Source organism: Aureobasidium melanogenum (genome assembly GCF_000721775.1).
Source record: "Aureobasidium melanogenum CBS 110374 unplaced genomic scaffold scaffold_1, whole genome shotgun sequence".
Taxonomy (NCBI): domain Eukaryota; kingdom Fungi; phylum Ascomycota; class Dothideomycetes; order Dothideales; family Saccotheciaceae; genus Aureobasidium; species Aureobasidium melanogenum.
The window spans coordinates 2,065,512-2,083,727 of record NW_024470053.1 but is presented as its reverse complement, the minus strand read 5'-3'; the positions used below and the strand labels follow the sequence as shown (position 1 = coordinate 2,083,727).

The 18,216-nt window shown below is 50.2% G+C and overlaps 6 protein-coding genes across 6 annotated transcripts; 2 read left to right on the top strand and 4 right to left on the bottom strand.

Moving 5' to 3' along the window:
* Positions 1-307: 307 nt before the first annotated feature.
* M437DRAFT_71559 (Diaminopimelate epimerase-like protein) lies at positions 308-1,219 on the bottom strand (the record flags this gene model as incomplete). Its single annotated transcript, XM_041025700.1, has 1 exon — positions 308-1,219. One exon carries the CDS (start codon positions 1,217-1,219, stop codon positions 308-310), a length of 912 nt encoding a protein of 303 aa, XP_040884795.1.
* A 1,116-nt stretch (positions 1,220-2,335) lies between these two features.
* On the bottom strand, positions 2,336-3,778 carry M437DRAFT_36469 (uncharacterized protein; the record flags this gene model as incomplete). The annotated part of the gene is made up of 2 exons (XM_041019456.1): positions 2,336-2,500; positions 2,600-3,778. The coding sequence occupies 2 exons, from the start codon at positions 3,776-3,778 to the stop codon at positions 2,336-2,338; spliced, it is 1,344 nt and encodes a 447-aa protein (XP_040884794.1).
* Positions 3,779-8,695: 4,917 nt separating this feature from the next.
* Positions 8,696-10,075, bottom strand: M437DRAFT_80407 (inositol phosphosphingolipid phospholipase C; the record flags this gene model as incomplete). Its single annotated transcript, XM_041027353.1, has 1 exon — positions 8,696-10,075. The coding sequence occupies one exon, from the start codon at positions 10,073-10,075 to the stop codon at positions 8,696-8,698; it is 1,380 nt and encodes a 459-aa protein (XP_040884793.1).
* A 493-nt stretch (positions 10,076-10,568) lies between these two features.
* On the top strand, positions 10,569-11,653 carry M437DRAFT_37573 (WD40 repeat protein; the record flags this gene model as incomplete). The annotated part of the gene is made up of 4 exons (XM_041019654.1): positions 10,569-10,644; positions 10,697-10,860; positions 10,912-11,144; positions 11,200-11,653. 4 exons carry the CDS (start codon positions 10,569-10,571, stop codon positions 11,651-11,653), a joined length of 927 nt encoding a protein of 308 aa, XP_040884792.1.
* A 401-nt stretch (positions 11,654-12,054) lies between these two features.
* M437DRAFT_37261 (uncharacterized protein) lies at positions 12,055-13,437 on the top strand (the record flags this gene model as incomplete). The annotated part of the gene is made up of 3 exons (XM_041019594.1): positions 12,055-12,252; positions 12,303-12,899; positions 12,952-13,437. Coding segments are annotated over 3 exons (1,281 nt in total), but the record flags the coding sequence as incomplete, so codon positions are not given.
* Positions 13,438-13,949: 512 nt separating this feature from the next.
* M437DRAFT_35986 (uncharacterized protein) lies at positions 13,950-17,801 on the bottom strand (the record flags this gene model as incomplete). Its single annotated transcript, XM_041019358.1, has 3 exons — positions 13,950-16,390; positions 16,484-16,725; positions 16,819-17,801. The coding sequence occupies 3 exons, from the start codon at positions 17,799-17,801 to the stop codon at positions 13,950-13,952; spliced, it is 3,666 nt and encodes a 1,221-aa protein (XP_040884790.1).
* Between the last annotated feature and the right edge of the window lie 415 nt (positions 17,802-18,216).

The following is an 18,216-nucleotide window of genomic DNA, read 5'->3' as shown; positions in this document are numbered from 1 at the left end:
CTTGGATCGACCATTGAGCTCTTTCCCTGAACGGATGTCCGTCCTTGCTTATGGCTGCCCAAATGCACAATATCTTGCCGTCACATAGCATCATCCAGAGAGAGCACGTGGCTTGATGGCTCCCCGAGGACACTGTACTGTTCTCAAACAGAATTGTGCATTCTCATAGTCTATAACTCGCTGAACATCCAACAAGGAAGGGGCTACTGCGGTACGTCAATCTAACGATTCATATACATGTGTTTAGTCACGAACCTGATTGATTGATGCTTTTAGTGCCTGCTACTGCCCGTTTCCCCTTATATTACTACTCATAGAAGATCTTGCCTTCCATAACGCTCACAGACTTTCCAGACAGCACAACCGCCTTGATTTCGCCACTCTTGACCTCAATCTCAACACCAATCTCACTTGGTCTTCCTATCTCAACAGCCTGCAGAATTTCAAATTTGACCTTTCCGTCTTGGATGCCTTCCTTCAATACCAAGTACGCTGTCAGCCCACAGCAAGCACTTCCAGTCGCCGGATCCTCGAAGCTGCCTTCAATCATTCTGGTTCTGAGTCTTCTGACACCATCGCCCTGGTCAGGCATGCGGACGAAGAATTTGCTGAAGCATGGTCCGACGTTCCAGTCTGCATCAAGAGAAAAGTTGAGTTCCGTACCAGGCAGAGTGACTGCTGCCAGTTCCTCCAAACTCTTGAGCTCGATCATGGCGAAGTTCATGCCCTTGACAGGACTCACGACATCAATCTTCAGATCTCCAGACTGGTAGAAGGGCTTGAGGCCAGGTTGCCACTTCAACATAGCAGAAGCAGACAAGTCGGTCGTAGAGTGGATATGGGTGTTGTGAGGGATGGAAGCCTTTGCTACACCATCTTTGTAGTCGAGTTCAATGATGCCAGCCTTGACCTTGAATCTACCCTTGGTCTTGTCTGTTTGACTCAGGATATGGCACGCAGTTCCAATGGTAGGATGACCAGCAAAGGGTAGCTCGCACTTGATAGTGAAGATGTCCAGTGGCCATTCAGGAACTTCATCACCTTCATTCGAGCACGGGTGCAGGAAAGTGGTCTCCGAGTAATTGAATTCGACAGCAATGGTCTGTTTTTGCTCTTGGGTGAGAGTGACGCCTTTTGGTACATGGCACACAGCCAATGGGTTGCCGGCAAACTTTTTCGTTGTAAAAACGTCCAGGGTAGTGTACTGCAAGCTTGCCATCTTGAGATAGACCAGATCTGTCAAGCGAGGAAGAGAAGCTTTGGTAGTGTGATTATGGTTGTTGAACAGTTGAATCGAAGGCCCTGATCAATGATTTTTCTTGAGAACGAGTGGAAGGATACACAAAATATATGAGATCAACCTGGACTCTGTTTCCTCGATACTTATACACAACTCGTATGACTGTTGATGGTAGGGCGTGTCTTTGACAAGCTGACTCATAGCAGGTGAAGTCTAACAGATATGGACATACGATTTTCCGCTGCGGCTGATGAGCTGCCAGGGTCTTCCCAGCTACAACATGACTTAGAGAACAAGAACAGAATACCTCTTTTGACATTGGCAAACTACTCGTCGACTCTATCGCTCGCTGACTCAAAGATATTCATCGGCAGATCGGACCGAGTCGCAATAGATTTTGCGATGTGAGATCTACAGATCTAAAACCACCTCGGTCGAGTATGGAAAAAACCAAGGAGATGAGACAAATCTTGGGCTGTGAACTCAGATAAGCCAAACGACGACTCGTAAACCGAGTCATGGTCGGACGAAGATGTCCACAACAACGAAACAATAGTCAAGAAGGATGCATGAACTCATCAAGGGGCGACGATGGCGAAGTGTAAAAGTCATGGAGGAAAAGTTTGAGAGATATTAATACATTTTTCATGGCGAATCTGCAAAAAGTGTGGGCCCTCTCCTCTTCCTAACTCATTAATGCATGTATCAGAACAACGGTCAGAGTGGCATCGCCGGCCACCACTCCGAGGAAAGCAGAGACTCCAAAGTCAATCACTTTTTGGTTTCCCCTTTTCCATTCCGATAATGCTAGCCTCCCAATTTCCCATCCTTGTATCATGAAAACGCCGTGACGAGGACAACGATGAACGAAAACATGAAGGAAAAGGAACGTGATGCGTGATCATCAACAGTGATCGACAATATGTGTGCCAAGTGCAAAAGATAGGCACCGATCGCAAGAATTTGTACAACAGCAAAGGGGTATAGTTTGGAACAAAAGAAACATTGGTCGCAGATGCTGGCGGTTGGAGGTCGTGAAAGTCGTTACTGTACAGAGTGTTTTATGTTCGGGTTGTATGGTGAGGACAGCAGAGTTCAAGGCTTTTGCTGCTTTGCGGCATTAGCTTCGTAGATGAGACGCTGTCTCTTCATCTCATCGGCGTCGAAGTGAGGAACGTCGCTGCGGTTACCACTGCTAGCCAAGGAAGTCGAACTGGAGTTGCCAGAACGTAGGCCACCGAGGTTGCTGAAGCTGCGGATCTTGCGCAGACTCTTGGACGATCTATCGGGGCCAGGTGCTTCAACTTCGGGGAAAGCAGGAGTAGGTGTAGGGACAGATGGCTTGATCATCTCATCAACATCAGTTCTGTTGAAGCCCATATTCTTCATTTCGCGAGCGAACTTCATCAAACCCGAGGTGCGAAGGATGCCAGAGGATGATTTACGACGCATCTCATTGACTGGAGCATCTTCGGAGAAGGAATTCTTGCTGCTCTTGCTGCTGCTAGATGAAGGGCGGCGGTGGTCAGATTCGGGGAAGCTTATGCCAGAATCAACCTTGCGACCTTTGCGTTTGGTCTCGGCCGAGTCGATGATAGAAGTTGTGTCGGTGTAGAGGATTTCTTGACATTCAGAGATGAGACTGTTGGCGACTTGCAGATACATGTCAAGGGTGTTGCGAGTTGATGCCCAGCCATTCTCGTCGGTGGGCTTCTTGCCTTGCTGAATGAGGTTGATCAGGACAGCGGGACCACTCTTCTCGACGGCTTGGATGTACTTGAAGAAGGTATCACGTTGCTTCTTTAAGATTCCAGGAGTGAGTTTAGATGTAGGCTGAGAAGAGACAATAGGAGGGTAGAGGGTGTTAAGCATGGCGATACAGTTGTGCTTGTTGAAGGGAGTCAATGAGAGCTCGTTGATGAGGACCCAGCGGCGAAGAGCAACGTAGACTTGTGTGTAGAGAGCCTCGATCTTGCGTTCCTTCTCTTCGAGTGTGCGAAACCATGAGAGCACGCCAGGGTAGCGTCTAGAAAGCTCCTCCTCCGCAGCGCCGATAGTGTTGCGGTCGATGCCCAGACATTCCAAGGCTGCAGCGACTTCTCTGCGTCTTCTAGTCTCTAGGTCTTTGAGGTAGTCGAGTCCAGTCAAAGCTTGAGGGAAGTCAACAAAGCGAAGGTCGGCGGAGAAAGCCTTGCGGAGGAAAGCGGTAATGAAAGAAGGCGGCAGTGAAGTGGGTTGCGACGGAAGGCTAGCCATTTGTGCCATGAGGTTTGTTGACAGTGACTCGGTGGCCGTGTCGTTGCGGAAGGGAAAATTTGGGGAAGTTGGTGACTCGCTGGTACGCGAGTCTATTGAGTTCTCACGTGTGCGTGTGTGGGAGAGAGAGTGTCCAGCACGTGCGGCGGGGGTAGAGTTGATAGTGTACATGGTGCGTAGAGGTAGTTCGTAGGTAGCTGGGTCACTGAGGATGTGCTCAAGGATCAGTGCATAAGAGTGGTGATCCGCAGAAGCGTTGCGCGAGTGCGACGCGTTTTCCATTGTGTCCATGTTTGAGAGTGGTGGGACTCGGGGAGCAGGCAACTGCGAGATGTTTCTGCTTTGTATAGAGTGGTGGTGGAATGGATTGTCGCTATGTCATCAGACAGAGAAAGCTTCAAACGCTTTTCCGAGAGAGAGACAGGACGGTTTGTGCGGGAGCTAGATGAAACGTCCAGGCAAACGCCCCTTCTTACTGCCAGGCAAGTTTAGGACGGGTTGTTGCAATGGTCGATGAGTGGAAGGTTATGTTTCGAAGAGAAACTGGCACGGCCAATGGGTAAGGACTGGAAGTGTTTTGAAAGAATGTTTGGCTATGTATCCAGCACGCGACACAGGTGGGGAAACGGATGAGGAAGGAAAGAGCCTGTTTGTGAATTGCAAGAAGGAACAAACAAAACCTCAATGGCATCAAGGTGGGAAGTGGCGACTGTTTTGATGGTTCGCGGCGGATGTCGAGTCCTCGCTACTCAGGTGCTCTTTATTATTATCCACAGTCATCACACAGCATGAGAGCGAAAGCATGGGGCATGGGGACGCTCTGCCAAATCGGACCCAAGCTTCCTGGGTCCAAAGCTTTGTGCACCGGTCGGCGGGCGCTGATCTCAAATTGGGCCTTGTCGATTATGGGCCTTGTCGATGCTCCGCCATGGGCCTTGTTCCGCAACGCCATCAGGTGTCTGTGTATCTGTTCCTGCCCGGGTCTGGCGCCACAGTGCCGCTAACGTACCACCATTCTTGCCGCTTGCTGCTTCCTGCAAGCCCTCAGCCAAAAACCCACATCGCCTTCTCCTCGACTCTTGTCAGACTGTTGGAGAGTCAAACAAACTTGTTCCATTCTGCAGGTCTCCGCTAGACCGTTGACCCTAAACCTTCTTTCTCGTCCAACATCAACGGCAGCCGGAAGCTGAAGCGAGCGCTTTGAACAATCGTGCCGTGCTGTTTCAAACACTGTGCTTTTCTCCCTGTCGCTATAGACACTCACACCTATCTCCTCGATGCCTCTGTGGAGTCATCGATTTAGCAGCTGTCCAACAGCCCGATAAGTTGCGTGCTTAGGCCACTATGGATCTTTCATGGGTCTTTGCGACTCAGGAAAACATCGAGACTCGGCGGTTTTGGTGAGTACCACACAATTTGGAGGTCCAAGCTGCCGCATGCACGGTCTGCGCCCACATGCACCCTGTTGAGCTGTGACGAACGGGAAAACGAGCCGGACGAGCTGGCTTTTCGTTGGTGTCACTTTGCAATCCACCGGCTTGTGCTTGTACAGGCTGCATTACTGATTAAGGACAAGATCAGAGCAGACAGGTGTCAGGGAGCATGGTCTCGCAGCTTCACATGGCATTCTTCAACTGCCGTGTAGAACCAAGGTGGCATCCGTTAAATCAGGCCGCCTATCTACGTGGGATCAACAGCACCAGTGGCAGGACAACCCATTGTTGTCTCAATCTCGGACAGGGAGGACTCCAAAAAGCGAGAAGCACGCACTGAACCTTGTTGTTCTGAACCCGCAATTGATGCACGAAAGAGACTCAGTCGTCGTGTCCTGCTTGCCTGGCGAAATTGATTCTCCATGCCACCACATTAGCCAACCAGATAATCACCAATATATGGCGCGGACTGGGCCACGACAGCCGACAAGCGCCATCCGCTCCCCAGAACTCTGGGTAAAGCCTCGCAAAGCTAGCGACTCGCTGACAAGAAGAACAAAATCTCCTTCCTTTACTCCTAGTGGAGCGCCATCTTCATTATCATCAGCAGCAGCGGCAGCAACATCTGACATGCGCACGCAGCTGTGGTTACACGTCAGGCAATGTTGGCGGCAGTGCGAGAGTTTTCCCCGAATCCCAACGCTGCTCGGCCTATTGAACAGCTACAGCAAGCAAGTAGGTCCGCGATTGCTCTTTCTGTTGCATTGAGTGAAGATCACTATCTTTTGTCGATTCATTCGTAACGTGAGCCGCGTCGTGCCTCTTCTCGTCTACTGCCGCCCTGGCGGCTGTGCCGTCGATGGTCACAGGTTTTCAGCACTCTTTTTGCCATGTTGAGTTGATGGTGGCTTTCGCGACAGCGGGACAGTGAATGAAAGTTGCCTCCACAAAAAGTGAAAGGAACGCCATGAGGGGTGACGGGATATTGTTATTTCACGAACGCCTTCAACAAACCACAGGGTCCGAATCCTTCTCGCTAGGTCTATGGCATTCATGTATTTGCCCAGCCAGCCGGACATACGCCCGCAGGTCGTTGAGACTTATCCCCAAGAGCTTTAAGATCGCTTATGGTAGGAGAGCTGAGCTGGAGGCTCAAGGCGTTTCAACACATGCAGAGCCGTTACTACAAAGCTCATGCTGGGTACTGTAATCCATGCGAACCCGTTTCTGTTGGCACATCGTAGAAGGACCGTTTTATGCAAGATTCAAAAATGCTTCGTCCACCGAACGGCGAGATCTCGCTGCTCAACATCATGCGGTCAAGACAGTACCAGGGAAGCTCTAATATGTGCTGGTACAACGATATCAGAAGACTGGTGAGAGACAAAATCTACGACCATCTACGCAATTAACTTCTGATCTTCAGGAACGCACAAAAGCCTCGGCTTGCGATCTTCAGGCACGTCAGAGGTGCCCAAAGTCGCACAAATCAACTCGTAACACCAACCTCGAGTCTCTTTTCTGTGCTTCACATTCATGTCCAGTCGCCGAACTGCTGGATCCCATCGTTCCGCTCATGAACCTTGTACTCCGATTACCTGAACTGTACCTGAACAAAAGTCACCCTGAATCCCCATGTACCTGCATATCGATACATACCCATGTCAGCACTTTGTCTGACTTTGGCGCCAATTGTCGGAAAGTCTCCAATACGTTCCCAACTTCCCACAAGTCCCAACCTCCTTGCTTGCAACTCTTTGCTAGAAGAAGACGGAAGATCTCATGATTCGCACGACCATTGTTGACAGGCACGCCGTCGCTGCCCGACGCAGCGGCACCAGGGAATAGACCGGCGCTCGGTTGACGAGAGACGAACACCGGTTCCATGACCGCTGGTCAACACAAGCGCGCGGCTATTGTTCGTATCGCTTTTACGTGCTCTGCCCTGACATCGTCGACGCTGTCAAGGAATGAGATGACAGCGGCACGTGTATTACGATTTTCCCAACTGTCCCATGTTTCCTCCCAACTCACACCAACTCTGGGGAACCTAGATTGAGTGCTGCCTCTTGTCCGATAAGATTGCTCTTATGATGTATCTCAGGCCTCCCTTTGGGGAGTCTTTCTCCACCCAAACCTGACCCTTCTCCATGGTAAGGCCAATATATTAAAATGTTGGGGCAAAGGAAGGAGTTTCCCTATGATCATCTTGCGCGATTTCTGACTTTTTTTGCTCTTGCTTGCGTATGCATACAATGCGGTGCGAGTACGGGGGCATCGGAATTGGGGCTTTTTTTTTTGTTGGATATCCAATTTATATTGCGTTTCTTTGGGCTGTCGATCAAGCGCTTGGTGCACTGGCTGCGCTTGTCTTTCTTGCTCGGCTTTGCGGCGTAGGGAGTCTGCCCTAGAAATATGGAGTGATGGGTTTGATAGTGAGTTAGTCACATGTGATAAGGAAGTCTTGCGGAAGTCTTGTGATGTGTATCACCAGCACGTGTGGTGTCTCTTTTGACATAGGTCTTTTCGACTCTGGTGTGATAGAGACCATTCACGTGGACTTCTGACACAGCATCATCTGTTTCGTTTCTTCCTCCTTGAGCGTCTTGCACATTCTAGACCCAATCGACGCTGTTTTCAAACCCCTGTCGAAAGCAAGAAAAGCCCAATTGACATTCCTCTGAATCCTGTAGGAATGGAATGAAAGCAGAACCCTCGAGAAGAAAAAAATCTTTTTTCGCATCCTGCAGGAATGGAGCATCTCGTTTCATTTCATGCAGGTGCAACAAGCTCCTCCACTTTGTTTCCGAGATTCCTTTCCTCACCTGCACCAAGCTGACTAACTCTAAGCCGTGTATAACAGCAAATATGGCTTTTAAGCTTTGGTTTGGACTGTCTGAGAATTCGCCTTTTTTTCTCCACCATACAAGCGAAAATGTACTCCACAAAACTGTTTTGTGAACTCCACTTGCCTGTACCAAACTTTTTGCTTGTTAGGTTCTAAAGATGGGAAGGGTTTGGCAAAAAGGAAGCAACTACAGACGACAGCGGGAAGGATAGTTGGGTTTGAAAGCTTGAACTTACGCCGAGGGTGCCGAGGATGTCCATCATACGAACCTACATACGAACTCACAAAGGGTTTTCCTTGCAAACTCTTAGAGCTTATACTTAATTCCGAGGGAACAAAAGTACTTGTTGCTTCTGCTTTCATGGTGGGTAATAGAGATGCAGAAGGTTCGATAGAATGAACTGCGTTCCCAGGCGGCAGCCACGATCTTTGCTAGGATCTAGAGTACCTAGGTTCGGCTGTGCAGCAGGCAGCTGAAAAAGCCCATGAGAGGCCAGGCATTAAGACGAAGCAATGCCCTGATTTGGGCAACGCAAGTTGCGATTCATGATATATGGCTTGCAGGATACCCCCCCATGTCGAGGCCATGCAAATATGCAATGCAAGGGCAATCACACATAATCCTTCAAATCTCGCATGGAGAAAAAAAAAAAGACCTAGAACAAAATATTTTCCAAGAGAATTGAGAGATTGAAGAACAAGAGGACGAGTGAATAGGAACCGTCATCATTTCCGGATATTATTATGTTTCTGTACTGTACTATGTGAGATCCAAGCTGCTCGAGTAATTATTGAGCTAGAATTGTGTAAGGTAGACGACAACTTCGATGCATCGACGATTGAGACCAAGAAACCACAAAAAAACTCAAGGGGACGAAGTACTCTCAATAGCCTTTATCGATCATCACTCCGCGATACCTATTTCAACAACGCTTGTTGAGCAGCAAGAGCCATGGTCCTCGCATTCGTAATCTCCCATTCGAATTCTCGGAGCGCGCGCAACTCGCTTCCTACGAATAGCCCGCCCATCAGGCCATCAATCACGCCTGCTGAAAGACCCAATGTACTTAGTAGCATTAGCAGGAACGCTACAAAGTTGCGTGGTGACCACCAGACGGCGATCAGACATCCGATGGCTATGAGAAGCTCGGCACCAAAATGGTATAAGCGGTACTTGCGCTGCTTGCGTTCGCGAGCCTCGTACTTGTGCACCATGGCGAGGATTTGGTCATAAGTCTCGACAGGTAAGAAAGTAGTCGATTGTGGCAGTGCGTTTGATGGATTGGACGAACGTGTAAGTGTTGTTTCTACAGAGAAGTGATCGGAAAGCGAGCAGAGGAGCTCTGGGTGTCGTTCGGTAACTCCTACATTGACACTGTCAATGCTCCATTGTGATGCTGGGCCTTCGGCATCGCCACCAAAGAAGATGTAATCCAGACGTTTGGCTTTTGTATCTGGTTGTGAGCCGTCGACTGGTGTGTCTTGTCTCTTCTCCAGCAGTTTCTTCTTGTCACCTTTGTTCCAGCGCCAGGTGTTATACCTGTTGTCGCAGGTAGTTCCATGCTCTTTCAAACACTCATCAGACGAAGGGACTGGAACTCCTCTCGCCTTCTCAGCCTCGTGTGTGGCAGCGCCAATGGCAGAGTTGGGATGTATGACTCTCCAAACATCCTTGACAGGAGAATGAGCCTCGATCAAGCGATGAGCCAGTGATAGTGGGATCATGTTGAAGTCGCCCAGACCTAGGACCATGTGGCCACGTTCGGCAGCGCCACGCATGAGTTTTGCGATCTCCCAAGCCTGGGCAGTGCGATGGCAGATGTAGGAATCGTTGGGCTCGGCTTCGTACGGAGCGTGCAAGTGTGTAGTAAAGACCTCGACGATATCTTTCTTGCCAGGACCAATGCGGATGCGGGCGCAGGCTACTCCCTTGCCAACATACCAATCGCCACGGTAGAAGGCGGCAGGTCGGCCATTGAGTGGATATTTGACCATGGTGCTCTCCTCAATGGGCCATTTGGACAGGATGGCCAGGCCGCCGCCAAAGATACCACTCCAGTAGAACTTTCCATAGGGTAAGATGTGTTTCGTTCGCTCACGAATGGCGTTGAAGTCTTGTTGAGTCCAGCATTCTTGCAGACCGACGATTTCGGGAGCAGGCGATACTCTGGCGAGGTGGTTGCCGATCTCTACAAGGCGTTCATGGCGGTACTTTGAGATGAACTTGAGGCCCCAGCAGTTAAGTGAGAAGACGCATATCGAGCTCGGTAGCTCCAGTGTCTGTCTTGCTTGGTCCATGATCAAGTCTGTAGAATTGTAAGATGGGAGATTGTGATAAGTAAATTACGAGAGACAGCTCGATTTCTGATTGATGTCATTTCGAGACGCAATTCTGGAGAAGAGCCAAACATTCGCATGTGAAAGCCAGACTCCACCAACATTTTCTTGTCGCAACCTGTCGCATACCGATTTTTGGTCTCTACAGCACACGCCTGCCTTTCTGCGGTACACTATGAGCATCGCCGACCAGGTGCAAGGCTTGATGGACGATGTCCTTGGGCCAGAGCCCTCTCCAAAGCGTCGCAGACTCGATTCCAACTCACCACAATCCTCTTTCGACAACGACCAAAAGCTCGACCTCAATACACCTACAGATGCCGAAAATGGTTATGCCTTTGAAGAAGAGTCGGATACAGGGGAACCACCTATCGCCAGCAACTCACAGACTCCGCGCGAACGAGACCAACAAACAGACGACTCGCGACCATTCGGCGTACATTACAAGCCGTACATGACCCTAAGAGGTCACAAGAGGGGTGTCGCTGCTGTGCGGTTCTCGCCAAATGGGAAATGGGTTGCCAGCTGCTGTGAGCTACGCGACAATTCTTCACACTATCGCCAGTGACTGACACATCTCAGCCGCCGATTGCACCATCAAAGTGTGGAATGCCCAGACAGGAACATTGGTGCACACTCTCGAAGGCCACCTCGCCGGTGTCTCTACCATATCCTGGGCTCCCGACTCGATAGTCCTTGCATCGGGCTCCGACGACAAATCCATCAGACTCTGGGATGTCAGGACGGTACGCAACAAGACATGTGCTTTCGCAGAGCACGGCTGATGACAAGAGCAGGGAAAATGCATGCCGACAGCCTTGACTGGTCACCACAACTACATATACAGCATCGCCTTTTCGCCGAAGGGTAACATGCTCGTGAGCGGATCATACGACGAAGCAGTCTTTTTGTGGGACGTGCGGACAGCCCGAGTGATGAGGTCGCTACCTGCTCACTCAGACCCAGTATCTGGAGTCGACTTTGTACGGGACGGAACGCTTGTGGCATCTTGCTCGAGCGATGGCCTCATGTGAGTTGCACATCCAAGGATACTTGATGGAGCATCGACTAACATTTTGGTGCAGCCGACTGTGGGATTCAAATACAGGACAATGTCTGAAGACACTAGTGCACGAAGACAACGCGCCCGTCACTTCGGTACGCTTCTCCCCCAATGGCAAATTCGTGCTTGCGGCGACACTCGACTCGAGTGTACGGTTATGGAAGTACGTCGAAGGTCGATGTATCAAGACATATCAGGGACACAAGAACCAGAAATTCAGCATCAATGCGTGTTTCGGAACATACTTTAACGAGCAGGAGGATGGAGAAGAGTCAGCATTCGCCATGTGCGGCGACGAAGAGGGCAAAGCAGTGATATGGGATGTCAATACCAAGGCAGTACTGCAGGTTCTGGAAGGCCACGACGACGTGGTGCTTGGAGTTGATAGCAGTCCGGACAGCAGTATGGTGGCGACGTGCAGCCTGGACGGAACCATCAAGGTGTGGAAAAACAGTCCCGACAAGCAAGAAGACTAGGTAGTCATTTGCGGTAGCTGGATGCATTAGTGAAAGAGAGTGGAGGGCATAAGTGAGGATAAAAAGGGACAAAAGGAAGCTCGGACGCGTTTGGCTCCGCATCGTCATCGGGGTCGCATGTGCTTCAATCCATCCGTAAACTCCACCAGCTGCTACAAAACAATCAAGCATTCAAGACAACATGGCCGACCTCGTGAGCTACCTGCTGTCGGACCCGCTGGTTGACGATAATGGCGCCCCTCTGGATGACAAGAAGTGCGACACGAGCCTGCGCAGACTGGTCGATTACATGCGAAAGCTCAAGGCTCAGGATGTGCCGCAGCAGGTCCAAGGCAAGCCCTTGGTAGATGTGAGTCGCTGCTCAATCCTCCTGTTGACACAAGACTGACTTGGCCTGATAGCTACTGGATCCCACTCGAAACACAATCGGCTACTTGACCGTGCTCCTCGCATACGCCCAACAGGCAGTCCTGGCGCAACAGGTGGCGCTGGTTGCCAACTTCCTCACACACTTCGATCCCGTCCAGGCTCGCTATGTCGGCCCCGAGATGCAGCAACTCCTGACCTGGCTGGCGAACTACTATGACCACTCTAAAGACGTACGATCATAATAACAATGCCTACTGCCTTTGACTAACGCCTGATTTAGGCATCCGTCATTCCCTACATCGCAACCGCCATCCTTCGCTTAGACTATGAGTCCAGCACCCTTACATCCAACCACCTTCTTTTCGTGCGACTATGTCTGTCGGCCCGTCTGCCTCGTCAAGCCCTGCCCATCCTCGACAAGGACATCTACAACCTCCCTACTGACCCACAAAAGGGTGTCGACGATCGCCTGCCATGCGCCGACCACCAAATCAGTGCCACCTTCATCACGAAGTCATCACATATCTCGGCACCTCTGACTGCCTCGGACGTTCATGAATACTACTTGTTGGGTGCACACGTCTACATCGGCCTGCATCGCTATACCCGCGCCCGTCTCTTCCTCGAGCTTATCCTTGGTTCACCTACCCAGAACGTTGCAACTCCTTTGATGGTTGAGGCCTACAAAAAGTCCATCCTCGTCAGCTTGCTGTCTACTGGCTCTCTCACATTCACCAAAGGTCTGATCAACACTCAGATGATCAAGACGTATTCCAGTCTGTCCAAGGCATACGAAGTCCTTGCAGATATCTTCAAGAAGCGTGATGTCGTACGCCTAGATGCTGAGATTGCCGCTGCGACTGCTATCTGGGACGAGGTATGACTGTCCAAAGAACTGCTTCAGGGGACTCCATGGCTAACTTCTGTAGGACGGCAACACAGCCATTGTTAACCAGGTCGCCGATTCATTGCGCCGTTACCGTGTCATCGACCTTCAAAAGACCTACGCTGCACTTCCCATCGAAACAGTCGCTCTCCACCTCAATCTTACTCCGCCAGCTACCACAACTCTTCTCAGCACCATGATTCGTGATGGCCACCTGAACGCCATGCTTCCTCCACCTATTGCAGGCGCTGATACCAAGCCTGTTCTTCGCTTCCTCTCAAACAACCCCAATCAACCCGCCATCGACCAAGACGCTCTCTTGAAGGAGAAATCCGCTCACATCGAGCGACTAGCCAAACACGTCCGTGAAGCTGATCGCAGGCTTGCAGTTCAGAAGGAGTTTGTAGACTTTACCCGCAGAAGCAAGCGTGCCGAGACTGCCGGTGCTCAAGGCTACGAAGATCCGATGGATGTGTGGGATGCACCTGAGAACGGTGACCAGGACGAAGACATGATGGCTGACCTTTGATCATTGCATCATTATGGGAAAGAGACGCGAATCGGCACTTTTACGACATGACTGCATATAAGACGGCGTTTGCTTTCGAGGCAGGGGGCCTCAGTTTACTTTTTCTTTCTTTTAGCCTGGACGAGAAGAGGCTCGAATGCATTGCAGATGATGCATCGGATAAGCTCAAACATAAATGGCTCGATTAGAATCAGAATCGATCATGACACTGATCACACGATACCTCCCGCAAAGCATTTTCCATTCCAGATGGGTATACGACGCAGAGCCCTAAAGATATTCAATCGACCATTCCGGGTAAAGTTTATCACGGGGACGCAGGGGAGACCATAAAGTGAATCCTCAAATACCGTCTTCAGAAGCGAGAGAAATTGTCAATCATATACGCATAACCAGAACAAGACCAACCCTTCCAAACTCCAAAAGTCATCCCCAGGAGTCTAATTGAGAACCACGAGACCACACCTCAAGGGAAAGTCAAAACGAGGGGAAAGAAGAACAAACAAAAGCATCTACCTCTTCCTCGCCTTAACAGCCTCTTCCATCTTCCTAACCATCGTCTTAAGTCCAACACCTTTATCACAATTCCCGACCAACCACGCCTCCATCTTCTCTCTCAAGCCCTTGAGTCCTTTGCACAAAGGCATCCTCATACCTTCCTCTTGCTGGACAAACATTTGCGGATTCAAAAGCATCTCAAACGCTTGTCCCCAAATCTCTTGCTGCCAGTACCTCTTCAAGCCTTCTTTGATCTTGTAGTGTTTGGTTGCTCCTGCTCCTAGTCCGCCGTTCTTCTCGGCGATCGTGGACATGTATTTGCCGAAGAGGAGGGAGTGGAGCAGGCCCGCGAGACCGTGGTAATCGACTTGGTAGGTCCAAGGACGTAGTTCGCGCATCTCTGCACAGTCTGCTGAGGAAGTTTCCCAATCGGCAACGAATTGGACGTCAGGGGCGAAGACGCGCATGTCGATGCCGCGACCAAAGTCGATCAGAGAAACACCCTTTGATTTCCAACCGTTGCTGCCGGAAGGGTCGTAGGTTGATGACCAAGTAGCCGTGTCTTCGAGACGAACTAACACATTGTCGCCTTTCAAGTCTCCATGTATAAGGCCTTTGGAGTGTAAAGCCTCTACCGTGCGAATCAACTCGACGGCAAAGAACATAGCTAGTGCTTCGTCTAGAGTTCCTCCTGCTTCTGCCCTAGCCACATTGATGAGATCGAGTAAGGTGCCCTGACCTCTAAATTCTTCAATCAAGAAGCCTTCGTCGCGGAAAATGTGCATTTCGTAGGCGTGGATGACGGATTCGGTTGCGCGCGAGACGCCCAGACGACGGTGCACTTGTCGCAACATGTAGAATTCCCAGGCTGAGGGTGGGTCTTCCATTTTGAGTGCTTCGAAGGTATGGCGTTGGATGGCAGAGAAAGCACCTTGACCCATCACAGGTGCATTTTCGTCGTTCTCGTTGTTGGTGTTCTCGGCTGAGGGAGTTGGGTTGTGGTTTTCAATCAGGTAGACAGGAGCAAAGGCACCAGCGCCGAGTTCGCGTTTGAGTGTGTATTTGCTGGAAGAGTGTGCAAAAGCGAGGATAGGAGCTGGAGGTAGCGATGCACTGCTCTTGTCTGTTGCAGTCTTGCCTTTGCCGACTGCTTTTGAGTATTTGCGGATCTCGGGTGTGCGTGCGTGCTGAATGGTTTTGTGTTCATAGTAGCCTTCGTATGAGCTCAATGGTGGGTGAATTTGTGACAAGATTGTTGCACGGATTTCTGGATCTACAGGGTTGATCTGAGGATCTTTGATGATGGGACCTTTGTTGATGGGCTCTGCAGTCGTTGCTGGGCGAAGGGCAAGTGGTTTTGGCTTAGCAGCGACGTCTTCGTTCAGAGATACTATCCCCTTTGTCGTTTTCGTGCGGATTGGTTGTAAGATCTTGCGTTTGTTCTCGAGGTCTGCACCGCTGAGGACTTGGAAGGGACTGCTCATGAGACTGTCTTCATCTTCATCTTCATCCTCGTCTTCCTCCTCGATGTCTGCATTGCCGTGATTCTGTCTTGATGGTGTCTTAGCTGCAAAACCCTTCTCCAGCTCGGCACGGATGGTCGCAGCACCAATAGAAGACTCAGTATGCTCGACAATGGGAGTCATAAAAGGTAGACGGTTCTGAGCAACGATGACAGGATCCCTATACTGTGACCTTACAGGTTCATAACCCTCAGGTGGCAATGGGACGTACTTCGTCTTTTGCTCACCATTCTCTCCATAAGATGGTGCAGGTATCTCCTCTATCGGTGTCGACAACTCTTCTTCGTCCTTAGAATGTGCAGAGGTTGCAGTTTCAGTCACAGGCTTGCTTTGGTCGTAGTCAGACCAAGCACTGACGTTGGTCTTATCTTCGTCATCGTCGTCGTCTTCTTCTTGTGTCGTTTCTTCCTTGGATGATTGTTGCGATGCAAGAATTTCTCGTCGAGTTTCGTCACCATATTCGCTTCCTGCAGCCGAGACATGGCCAGTAGTTGTGTCTTCTCCATCGCTGCTATAGTCATCGTCACTATCATCATCGCTATCTTCTTCGCTCTCTGACTCTTCTGGCTCCTCGTCTGCAGCAGTCTTTACAGGTTGACTGAAGATGCCGTAAATCTCGTCCATGGCTTCCTTTGTGTTGATGGTCATTGTAGGCTCAGCGACCTTCTTCTTGCGTAGCTTCTTTCCCGAGGGTGAGTCCATGTTGACTTTGATGGTCTGAGTCTTTTCCTGCACATGCTCGACGTCCATGACCTTGATCTTGCGTGTTCGGTTCGCACGCTCTTCGCGTCGCATTCTCTTTGCAAGTTCAACATCGGCCTTGGATGGAGGTCTGTTCTCGTCGTTTTCATCTCTGATAGGAACGACCTTGAGAGAAGTGTCAATTGTAAGAGGTGCGGGTTGTGCAGGTGATGGCTTGTTCTCGGAATCATCTTGGAAGATTTGGAAGCCTCGTTGACTTGTTGGTCGTTCTTGCTCTGATTGTTTTTCGCCAGCAGGTGCGTCGCTAAATATGGCGAACCCACGCTTTTGCTCCTTCGGTTGTTGATTAACTGGCGCAGTCTTCTGTGCTTGATTAGTAGATTGAGCCTGTCTTCGTTCAGCAGCCCAATCACGATCCAGCCAACCGCGATGCCTGGCTCTTAGTTCTTCGAAGCAGAACTCGATTGAAGGGTCGCTGGGGTCAGGATAGACAGCTTCAAGATTCACGAATACACATTCAGGTCTACCCGTCTTGAGATTGATGACTCGTTGGGAAGCATGTTTACTTGATTCGTATGCATGTCGTACAGTAGAAGATGACTGGAATACACAACAACGTCGCCAGCCCGTTAGTCCTGCATTCGTGAATATTTGGAACGTAAAAAGAGGATAGGGGAATGAATCGCTTACCCTGAAAATGGCCATCTTCTGAACACCTGTGTTTGTCTTGCCCGTCTTCAACGTCTCTCCAGCCATTGGTTTGGGCGCAATGGTGTTCTCCTTCTTTCTGTTCTGGATCGACTCGATACTGTCCCAACCGTTCTTCTCGCCAGGAGTTCCGAAAGCGCTCTGATCTTGTGGTGCTTCGTCGGTAAAGATGGCCATCTTTCCAGCCTTAGGCTTCTTTGAAGTAGTGGACTTGGCTGTTTGTTGTGGTGTAGTTGCAGCAGCGAAGGGATCGACTTTGGCACCAAGGACCGCGCGAGCGACGGGAAGAGCAGGGCTTGTTGGTTCGGGGACATCTTGAGGACGAGCAGCATTGCGTTGCTGGAACTCGTTGAACTTCCTTGTCAGACGTGCGACAGGTGTAGCGCCCTTCTCGATACCCATGTTGTAAACCTCTTCTGCCTGTGTCCATCGGCCGGCCTGCTCTAGCCAAGCAGCGAATTCTTCATAGTAGAGTGCGAGCGACTCTGCGATTCCTTGACGGTTGAGGAAGACGAATGTCTCTCGTGGGGCATCCGAGAAGAAGCGGATGTAGTGCAGCCAGAGCTTCAGGTAGCGCGGGTCGTTCTTGTATTGTGATGAAGAAAGGAAAGCTCTGGTGGCACGCTCGAGGAGGGGTAGTAATTGCGATTGTGGTGTTGATTGTGCCGATGGATATGTGTCGAGGGTCCACTTGACGTAGCGGTCGTAGATGTCGAGAGGGTCGTCTGCTTCGTCAATCAAGGCGAGCTCGTCTTCGTATTCTTTGCACTCTCCATCGTGGGCATCGTTAGAGAGGGAGGTTCGTTGTCCGCTAGTCAATGGCGGCGAGTAGAGGGCTGCCAAAGCTCTTGCTGATCGGCCACTTGGTAGTGCTTGAATGTTCTCCTTATGTCCCTCAATGACCTCGAAGTCAATCAAATCCGAGGGTGCCATTGTTGCTGTATGTGATTAGTCGTGTTGTGTCTGTCTCTCCATGTGCTGCTGCTGCCCTGACATTTTATTGTTTGCCCCGGCTTTTGTTTGGCGTAAACAACATGACTCGTATGCACTTGCAACAAAGTAAACAGCATGACTCGCGAATCACATGTCAATATGTTACCACCACCAACACCAGCTCGCGTTGTTCAGCTTCTTGAATCTCATAAACTCGCCAATCGATTTTCTGAAATTGGTGACAATAGATTATGCACTCATACGTGATTCTTCATTGACAACTTATGCTCTGTCTTTGTTCAGGTTACTCCATCTTGTGCAATGTCTTTGTGATGCACAAAGTTTCATTCTTCTCAAGTTATGAAAGATATTTCACTATCTTAGCACCAACACGATGTCGCATAACACTTAAATA